Genomic DNA, 10,753 nt, shown 5'->3' with positions numbered 1-10,753 from the left:
ATATAATATTATATCAATATTATTTTAAAACACTGTTTTTCAATTTTAGCAAAGTTTCAATATTGATCGATTTCACTAATTTTAGTCTTCTCTGCCCGTTTTTAATATATGTTTCAAAGGTTAGATATGACCGTCACTAATTCCTAGTTTAGCGCGGTGGTGAAGCCTTCCATTCTATTATTTTTGGTCTTACGATTTCCTTTACGATATATTGTAATATGTCCTACATCGGCCAGTGTATTCCCTGTAAGTGACGTTTTAAAGGTACTGTGAGACCTCATTTACTGATATTTAAAAGTAAACAAAAAAGTTTAATTTATTGAATATTTCTAAAACAAACGCTATGTAATTACCTATAATAATATGTAAAAGTGCAAATGCAGTTTCGTAGAACCACCATTTTCTGAGTTGCCTGCTGCCTTTTTATTCTTAATATACGTCATATTACGGTATAAAGGCAATCATGTCAGATTTTAACAAGAAAATGGTTTCCTCGTATAAGACCTATGTAAGAATGGAATACCTTTGTGAGTGTGTCGAAGGAGACACCATGTTCACATATAAGAATGGAATACCTTTGTAAGTGTGTCGAAGGAGACACCATGTTCACATATAAGAATGGAATACCTTCGTGAGTGTGTCGAAGGCGACACCATGTTCACAAATGCGAGAAACGAGTACGTTTCCTTCCAAGATGAACACATTGCATCTTTCGGCGTCCGATATTTCAAGAATCTGATGCCTCATAGTTCGCATAAATGCATGGAAGTTATCTGAAAAGAAATCGATCATTTCAGTCCAAGAGGAGAAAAAAAAGTAGTTATTTCACTCTAATTTTTCGTTAAAAAGAAGATGGTCGGGTGCGGTCAAAGAAAAACTCAAATAGACGTAAAACTAATTAAAATGGGCCAACGTTTCGCCCCAAGTTGCGAGGCTTCATCAGAGCTAAAACAGATACAAAACGTAAACTTGGGGCGTTGACTTTTTTCATCGAGTGGTGGTCCCACAAAATGAAAAACTTTGACCCCCAACCATGGTTAGGCAGTATAGGACTCCAATGGGATTCTTGGCCGAAAAAAAGAGAGCTAGCTTCAGCGAAGTCATATTAGAATTCACTTCAAACTAATTTGAAACGCATTTCTTCAATATATTTTAAGAAAAAACATGTCGATATCATTTTCAAAAGTGAAGTAAAGCAGTTTGTTTTTATTATTTTTTTTTTCAACTCATAAAGCTCATTCCAGCAAACAGCGGACTCATATCGATATTTTATAAAATATATATTATATATAAATATATATACTTGGAATAGAAACGGCCCTTAAACCGAAAAAAACATAACAAATCTTAACATATTTTCTTCCTTAATAAATTAAATTGGTTAATTACTAGTTTACCTATAATATCCAAATTGCTTATTCCTAATTCCAGAATTTCCTTTTCTTTCTTGTGGTACAATTTCTGTTCATCATATCTCATTGTGTTAACAATTATCTCCTGGCAATACCTGAATTTAAACAATAAATATATAAATAAATTAATGGGGGAAAGGTATATTGCTTTATAATTAATATATTTTATTATTCATAGAATTAGCATATTAAAATTGCATAAATAAACATTAACCAGTAGTATAGTGGTACACAAAATGACTATACTAGTAGCTCAGTAAAACTTCTATTCTGAAAAAAATAATATAATTTTTTTTTTTTGACTGTCCTTGTCACTGCTTTCAAACAATTAATAAAAAATGTTTTTACACGAGTTGTTTTAAGTGCTTACAAGGAATATTCATGTCAATTAAAAAAAAATCGAACATCGCATTTTTTAGTGACTGAGATATATAAAACAGATTTATTTTAATAAATACGAGGCTATTACAACAAACTGCGATATTGAATATCATTATCATATCATATCATATTGATTATATTACTTCTATTGCATAGAAATAAAAATTCTCACACATACACTCTTTTTTTTATTCCAAGAATATGATATTTGATTGTAAGGATTGGTTACGAGAGGTGGCATTCGCCTGCGGCACCCCTATCATGCGTTTGAGGAGCCGCTGGTGTATTGGATAAGGAGGTGGAAAGAAAGAATAATTGAACCTAATTTAGGCTATTGTAGAAATTTTGAGAGATGTACATCTTTAGAGAGAAAATACAATTTTAAATTGAAAGAAATCATTGGTAATGAACTGCACCAAAATTGAGGATAAGAGCAAGAAAGCCACTGAAGGCCGAAGAGTAATTGATTTGCTAGAAGAACAACTTAACTTGAAGAGCGACACAACTTCCTGCCCAGTAGTGGTGGGCATAAAGAGGCCCTAACATGTTAGAAATCAGAAAAGTTAAAATAAATCGATAGTATTTTCATATTCTACATATCCGAAAACATAAAGATGGACCCTTATATGTTAGAAATCAGAAAAGTTAAAATTAATCTATACGCGATCATAAAATATATCTATGTATAGCTGTAAGGCAAAAAATGTCATCTTTATAGGAATACGAACGTATTCGGATGGTTAATCATTTAATTTTTTCGAATAAGAGATTATTTTTCTATAAAATAGACGAATACAAAAGTATTCAAATGGTTATTCGAATCGTTTTGCCCAAATAATTGATTATTCGTGTAAAGTAATGACGAATAAAAAAGTAATCAGATGGTTAATCATATTTTTTTGTATGAGTAATTGATTATTCGAGTAGAAAATTCACGAATAAAAAAGTATTCCTCTCTCTTCATTTCCATAATATTTGCCCAACTCTGGCGGTTCTATAGGAGGGCATATATAAATCAATCGGTTGGTTTCTGGTGTTTAATGAGTGGATGGATGAACGAAGAGTGAGGAGATCAAGGATATAGATGGATTTTTTGATTTTAAGAACTTGGAATAGGAAAACACCAAGGAGGTATTGCCTTCGAAGATTAGATATAGCCACTTCATCTTGGTATACCAGCGGGAGACTTGAGAGCGCCTAGGGAACCCAAAGATAAATCTTACAAAGCAATTCATGAGTCTCTTCAGTCTCAACTCTAGTCCTCCATTCACCAAAGAACCGTAGTCGAAGTGGGAGAAGACGAGAGAGGATACTAGGAGCTGACGGGTGTTCTGAGGAATGGAATTACGGAATCTTAGGAATTGTTTGAGTTCAGTTATGGATTTGCGTGTGATTTGGAAAATGTGACTATTCTAGAAGAGGTGTTGGTCGAAGGTGACTCCAAGGTTTTTTATTGTAGAGTAAAAGTGAATCGGTTGGTTGTTAAGGAAGAGTAGAGGACAGTAAGGGAGGGAATGAAGGAGGCTCCTGGAACCAACAAGAATGGCCTTGGTTTTTTCAGCATTCAGCTTCAAATCATTGTTATTTTGAGTAACTATTTGTTGTGAAACAAAGTAATATTAATTTACATTTAACATAGGATGGTAAATGAAAGTTTAGGGATGAGCAAACCATATTTTGTTCTCTACGAATAAAATACGAAGGGTAGATGAACAGTAATTATTACCGAATAGACTGACAATATATAATCAAGTTCAATTTAACATTTTAGCAGTTTTACCTGAAACATTCCCCGACGAACCCATGCATGGTCTTCAAATCAGAAGTGACATGTACATCTTGCACCAGACATGCATACAAAATTACGTTCTTCCTGTATGGATGGTATATGGGGAAGGAATGACATTTCACATCCTTTGTGAATTTGAAGTCGTCTAAAAGCCCGTTCAATTCTCCTAATAAGTTTTTATCTAACAGTTCTTTCATCAATGTAATAGGGACATCTGAACTTTGAAGCCTTCTAATAAAATCGTTATTTTCCTGAAAGAATAAAATAAATATAATATGTACATGTACATATTACATATGTTATATGTATGTATGTATGTACATGTAGTATAATACAATCTAAGTATTTTACTGTACAGTATTCAGTATTCAGGATTCCACAATTTCGAAACTCATAAAGAAATATAACAGGTTAGGCGTTTGCTCCAGACAGCAGACATGCAGACAACTGGTGGCGACAATTTGAACCCTTACTAATTTATCAAACATCAGGGCCCTGTTTCATAATAAAGTACAAACTAAAACTATTAGTATTCTCGATTTAACTTAATACAATTACACTGACTTGTACAATAGTAACTTGTACTTTAGTACTTTTAAACCCTTGTAATATCACTAATAGCCTTCCCTATTCTGAAAAAAATAAGTATTAATGCAATTACCACGTTGTTTTTATACTTATACTGTGAACTAATATTATTAGATTTCATTATGAAAAAGGGCCCATAAATCAAACCAGCTTTTGGGACCTAACCCTAAAAAAATTAATCCTTTTTCGAATTTAACTAGAACCATAAAAGTGTAATTTTATTATAATTTCATTTTTTCCGTTAGTTTAAATTACCAAATTTCATATTTTTATTTTATTTCTTTAATTATTAATTATATGTTTTCAAGTATATAATTTAACTAAGTACCCATAGTACTTCCAAACGAAAATTGTTTGGACTTTATACTTTTGTTCTTTTGAGAAACTAGGTGTAAGTGTCGCATAGCATAGGCGCCTCTCGCCCTTCTTAAGAAAAATAATTTTTTTTTTTTTGGAATAATTTTATATCACATCCTCCATAGTTTATATCCTGAGCAAAACAAAATTTGGTCCATAATTAAATAAGTTGTTTTCTACTTTTTGAAATGAATTCCTCCTAAATGGATGCAATAAGTAATTCTTACGACCCGGAGAAAACATTAGCATTATTTTTTTTCATTGGCATTAACAACAAAATTTAAGCTAAATCAAATATAGAACTTAATATTTTTTTTTTAGAGTTCCCATTTTAAAGCAATGTCTTGATCCGCTCATGTATCTCATTTTACTTGAATGCTGGCCTTAAACAATCTGGAGGAATTATAAATCATATTAGATGAATTAATTATAGCGATTAATAAAGCAACTTAATAAGAGAAATAATGAATTCAATCATAAAATAATACAAACCAACTTAATAAATTAATTACTAATAAATTCCCGTAAATCGGGTGTGGGACTCACCTCGAATCTCACTTGACTCATCAACTCCCTTGATCCGATCACTTTGGTATGATGTTCCTTGTAGAGCTGGCACTTCTCGATCAAAAAACTGAGGATACACCCTGTCTCTTCTTGTAACTGTAATGTGAAAAGGAAATGATCAGTGGTGGCTAAAAAAAACTGACATTCGTTAAGTCAACTTTTTACTAAAATGATCTATATAATTTCATTCATTTATCCTAAAATTTACCTTGTACAATATAATTTGACGAAAAATATTTCAATTGAAAATGAAAAATTGTATCTTAATATGGTTGAAAATATTTCATAACTAGTAACTAGTAAATATTTTTTTGATCCTTCTGATAAGAAACTTTCAGCCGAACTTATAGACGCACTCAAGTAATAGTTTACACTTATCCTGAGTGAATTTTTTACTTCACCTAAACAATTACTTTGGTTGGTGAAGAAAATTTGAGAGCACTTTGAGGTCATTATTTTTCCATATTAAATTAAAAACAATTATAATGATAAGATAGTTGACCGTGGATAATATATATGAGAAGATAGGGGTGCGGTCAGAAAATAACATAAATATGTTAAAAAACTTATTTATTAGCACCAACGTTTCGGCCAGAATTTCTTGCCTTCATCAGGGCTAAGAACAAAAAACAAGTAAATTTTATTTTTTGATATTTTCTGATTTTTGTAAATTTTGATGAAATAAATAATATTCTTAAAGCTATTAAAGGATTTACTCATCGCTTCCCTTTTTCTAGATCGGGCTTTTTTTTTCTATAGCTTCTGAATATATTGTATAATAATATTAGAAGCCATTGTGAATAAGTCCACCTTTTATTAATATATTTTACATGAACTTTGAAAAAAAAAATCAAATTATTCTTCTTCATTCGATATTTATTGGTAACACTGAAAAACAAAAAAATCATACTATTTGTACTGTTAATTCTACTATTTAGAATTATGTAAGTGTTTTTTTTTAGTTTGAAATATCTAAACTTTGGTTAAAACATAAAAATATTACATTGCAATGTTTATAAAAATTATTGTGTTATCAAAAACATTAAATAAATTTTCTAAAAATTATAATGTATTTAGATTCATGTTGAGGGCAGAATTTACTGAAATTAATTCAGAGTCGAGATATAAAAGCTGAATCAATTGAGCTTAAATTTTTATTAAGTGGCTTCAGTTATTTGCCCAATGACGCTGATTTTGCAGTTGTAAGAGCTTATGAAAAATAATCAGTATATAACTGCCCATCGAACCGCAGCCTTTGGTAGATCTTTCCTCATCCTTTCCTCTTCCCTATGGAATTCTATTCCCTCCTTTATTCGTTGTTCTAATAACCTTTCAATGTTCAAATCCCGTATGTTCGAGTACCTTCTGTCCACCCAATTCCGGAAGAATAACAATTGAAAGCTTCAAATTAGGTTTATATATTTTCTGTATTTAATCTTTTCGTTTATACTTGTCAATATATATATTAGTAGAAATTGTATCTTTTCATTTATTAGTTTAATTTTATTTGATTTTTTATCATTTTTCTTTGTTTTTATTTAATATCATAAGTGTTTGTCATCTTATGTTTTATGATATGACATATGGTTTTATTTTATTTGTTCTATTCTTATTTTAAATATTCTGTTAGTTATTGTTAATTTAAAATACATTATTGTTCTATAAGTACCGGCGTATCTTTATAAGTAAATAAATACTGTTGTAATTACTTACGTATAAGTTGACTTTTTTTTGTTGAGAAATAGTATTATCATCATAAAGTTCCTTTATCAAATGTAACAGCTTCTGTGGGTTGGAATAAAACAACCTTAAGAATTCGAGCCTTCTCGACTTCTTTGTCTTTTTTTCATGATTTCTTTGTATTTCCGTAATATCACGAGTCCTGCATTATAAATAAATAATAGAAATATAAGAATGTTGAGAAACCTAATATAAAAAAATATTAAGTCAGTACAATCAGACAAAATATCAACTATGTACATAGAACGTGTATCATCCATACAAAGTGGCGTATCTCCAAATGTCTGAGAACATTGTCTTTGAATTTTGGTTGCAGATAATTTCTAATTTTTTTTATACATCGATTGATTAGTTAGCATGTTTAATTATCCACAACACTTATTCAGTTAATTGTTTTAGGCAATGCGAAGACAATAGAAAACCATATTAAAATGTAACAAGACCGGAAAAAATATAGAAAAATTTGCAATCTTGTGAAAAATCATAACGTTTTACTAATTAGAAATGATGAATGAATAACATTCTTCCTTGTTTAAATTATATTTTATCACTTTACAATGAAAACGTTCCTTAATAATCAACTATTATATGACTTATTACTTTGCTACAAATTGGAAGCAGTTTTAGCGTAATAGAGACATATTGGGACGTGAACTTGTTTGGATATAACAATTATCGAGCTTATATCAACAGAAGTTACTTGCTATGTAAGGCAGGAAGACGAAATCAAGCATAAACTAATCCGGGCCGTCCGTAGCTCAGATGGTTGGGTACAGATCTATCAGTCTGAGATCTATGGGCGGCGTCGGTTTGAATCCAGCCTGGCCGTTGATTTTTTTCATTAAGTGGCGGTCCCACAAAATGAGAAACTTGACTCCATCGACCATGGTTAGAATTGGTTGGTAACCTGCAGATAACTAGGCAAACACCACCATCGCTGTAGATTGACTTATATTAATTAAAAAATAAATAAATTCATAGAAAACTAAACACATGCAAGAAATCATGAAATCAATTTAATTATGCTGTCCAGCAAAAAAAGTTTACAATTCATTCTATAATAGTCTGACAATTTAATTTTTTTTTATACTCTAATTATTTAAGATCTTTTTTACTTTTGTAATAGCAACTTTTTATTCTCTTTTTATTCTCTGTGTATTTCTATGAGATGCAAATATCTAATATGCATCTGAGGTGCTTCCCAGCAGCAGAGGGGAGAGAAATCGAGGATTGCGGAGAGAAAAAAAAAGCATGGAGTAAGTCCACATCATTCAATATAGTTCACAATATCAATCATCATCATGAATAGACATACCTACAGTTTCTCTAGACGCATGATCAAAATTACTTTACTCTTTCTAACAATCAATGTTTTTTTTTTTTCGGCTATCCCCTACACGACTTGTAACTTATACAGCGGATATAACAATAACCTTTCTGTTAATAATGTTTTATTTTCATTACAATATAAAGTCCACAACAATTCAACCAGCTAATCAAAAGTGAAGGTGCGCCTGGCCTTAAGTTGAAGGTGCACTCCATACACCATTTGTAAGTTGTACATAAACATGCACGTCACACAAACATACAGTGATTTGAACCTCACAGCCATCGATTATTTTTTTAAAAGAAAAGTAAGTAGTCACAATGTATGTGACTATTTACTTGTTAACAACTGTATGTGCCTTTTGACGGTAAGTTCTGTCTATCTTCTATAAACATTATAGAAACCTAAACATAAGATTGAATAAAATTGTTTATCTTAGTAACCAAGGTTAATAACACATAAAAAACATCTCGAATGGTGTAGACAATGATTTATAATTTCTAATTTTATAATTATAAAATAATTCAGAGCAAACACCTATGGATTAATCCATTTTTAATATAATCATAGTAGTTTATAAACATGTTTAGGTAAATTAGCATTAAGTTATTTATTGGGTAACAGGTATCATAGCTCCTATGTGTACATGACGGTTCATCTCAACTAGTCATTAAATACTCACATTATCTCGTATTTCTTTTCCAACATATGAACCATAAATTATTGTTACACCAATTCTCAAACTGAACGTATACTGCCACTAAAACTATTTATAATGGACACAGTTTTGAATATAACCTTTGATTGTAACCTAATACACATGTTAATTTTACTCTAGCTTCATACAAATCATTTTAAATCAGCTAACAAATCTTAAAATTGAACTAAAACGTAGAATGCGGATTTTTAAAATAGATTTTTGGTTAAATGACTGAAATTAATGATGAAAAGTGCTAGTTATAATCAATTTCCAATTTTATGATTTAGGTTAACTTAAGAGTAAAAAGATATTGCTCGTCGATTCCGACTATTACAACATTTACTTTACAAACGGTCTAAATTGCCAATCCATTACAAAAGACTGATCTACATGACTATTATAAGGCCTATTAATATCTTTATTTTATTAATTTTTCATTTCATTCGAAGACTCTTCGTCTATCTTCAACATCAACAATCGTTTATATCTATAATTTTCAATTTCATTCTTGATTAGAACATTTTATAGTGTAAACTACTTGAAAGTATTTTGGTTTCCGTGTCACAGTTTTTGTTTAAATTAAACACAAAATTTAACGCTATCAAGCTACAAAAAAAAGTCTAGGAAACCTTACTTAGGTTAGGTCTTCAAACTTTGCTTTTTTGTTTTTGTTTTTTGCTCTTTTGTTTTATAGGAAAAAATTACTTCAGATAAGTAGGCTTCTTAGAATGTTCCCGTGAAACTTTTCAGCATCTGTGGCGTTACAACACTTGTAGAGTCAAGACGTCCACTTCTTCTGTCAAGCCACTTCATCTGCCAGTCCTCTCTGATGGTTGCCGCTACTCTCCAATTGCAGATTCCCAAGATAGACCTAGCATCGGCTACCACTCTTCATGGGTCTTCCTACTCTCCTTGTCCCATACATACTTTCGCCCAGGATCATCCTAGGAATCTGATCCTGAGTCATTCTTAATACATGGCCTGCCCACCGAAGCCGTCCCACTTTGATCACCCTTACAATATCCGGGTTCCTGTAGAGGCCTGCCAGTTTGTTCTCATCTTCCAGATCCCTTTTCCTCCAGGAACCTTTTCATGGACCCACCTAACCTTCCTGGCCTTATTGGAAGCCTTTTATATTGCAATGAATAGCTTACAAATTTAGTTACTGGAGAAAATCATATGTCAATAATTGTATATGAATATTACTGGAAGGAATACACAACAACAAAACGAAAATATAATTTATCTAAAAAAATTATCCTCTTCTTCTTCGACCGAATCATCTCCCAAATCCTTTGCCATTGTGGCCATTATCTTGTCTTTCTCTTCTTTCCAAAACCCGAGATTGATTTCGATCCTTAACACACACAAGTATACAAGGGGGCAGATCTGAGCCAGCAATCTAGAAATAGAAGATATTATTAAAAACTATAATCCATTGTCAAACTTTACCAGTACTAACTCTTCATCGTGCTAATTCTCTATTTAGAGAATCTCTAATAAGTTTAAAGTGTATTAACAAATGCTAATTATGAGTAAATCATTATGCTATTACCTGAAATTGGGTATACAAACAGTCTCTATAAAATGGCAATTCATTTCTGGTAATTTTAATATATCTTCATTAAAATCGTTAATTTCAAAAACCCCTTGAGCTTGCTCCAAGTCACCTTTTCTGAAAAACTCTTGGAAGGCGTCCTCCTGACAGAATGAAATCATTTAATAAGTCACACAAATATTTTAATAAATTGGTATCATTAAATTCAGAAGGAGAGTAGGATGAGAAGGATTGGTAGAAATTATATCAAATGACAAAACCTGGGTATTAGGATATGTAACGTCGAATAAGAATAACCTCTTTCTTGATAGGAATAAAAAGTAAAAATATTAAA

At 31.1% G+C, this 10,753-nt stretch overlaps 2 protein-coding genes across 7 annotated transcripts in view; both read right to left on the bottom strand.

Annotated features, from left to right (window-relative positions):
* The window catches only part of LOC106685566 (cGMP-dependent 3',5'-cyclic phosphodiesterase), a 22,700-nt gene extending 13,691 nt beyond the window's left edge, over window positions 1-9,009 (bottom strand). The window contains exons 1-6 of one of the 2 annotated variants that reach the window (XM_014428318.3): window positions 8,844-9,009; window positions 6,808-6,976; window positions 5,074-5,190; window positions 3,574-3,833; window positions 1,398-1,507; window positions 628-773 (exon numbers count right to left, since the gene is read on the bottom strand). In XM_014428318.3, the coding sequence (XP_014283804.1) occupies window positions 628-773; window positions 1,398-1,507; window positions 3,574-3,833; window positions 5,074-5,190; window positions 6,808-6,976; window positions 8,844-8,878 (837 nt within the window). In that variant the 5' untranslated portion in view covers window positions 8,879-9,009. Of the gene's footprint in view, window positions 1-627; window positions 774-1,397; window positions 1,508-3,573; window positions 3,834-5,073; window positions 5,191-6,807; window positions 6,977-7,074; window positions 7,110-8,843 lie in introns of those variants that run through there. The other variant, XM_014428319.2, reaches the window with a different exon arrangement.
* A 1,086-nt stretch (window positions 9,010-10,095) lies between these two features.
* Window positions 10,096-10,753, bottom strand: part of LOC106685564 (cGMP-dependent 3',5'-cyclic phosphodiesterase) — a 16,419-nt gene continuing 15,761 nt past the window's right edge. For 4 of the 5 annotated variants that reach the window (XM_014428317.2, XM_067045108.1, XM_067045114.1 and 1 more), the window contains 2 exons: window positions 10,417-10,562; window positions 10,096-10,263 (listed from right to left, as the gene is read on the bottom strand). In XM_014428317.2, coding sequence (XP_014283803.1) covers window positions 10,104-10,263; window positions 10,417-10,562 — 306 coding nt within the window. In that variant the 3' untranslated portion in view covers window positions 10,096-10,103. The remainder of the gene's footprint in view (window positions 10,264-10,416; window positions 10,563-10,753) is intronic. The other variant, XR_010842802.1, reaches the window with a different exon arrangement.

This window comes from Halyomorpha halys, unplaced genomic scaffold (assembly GCF_000696795.3).
Source record: "Halyomorpha halys isolate HHAL.00 unplaced genomic scaffold, Hhal_1.1 Scaffold710.1, whole genome shotgun sequence".
NCBI lineage: Eukaryota > Metazoa > Arthropoda > Insecta > Hemiptera > Pentatomidae > Halyomorpha > Halyomorpha halys.
The sequence above is the reverse complement of the archived record's forward strand: the minus strand, read 5'-3'. Positions and strand labels throughout refer to the sequence as shown.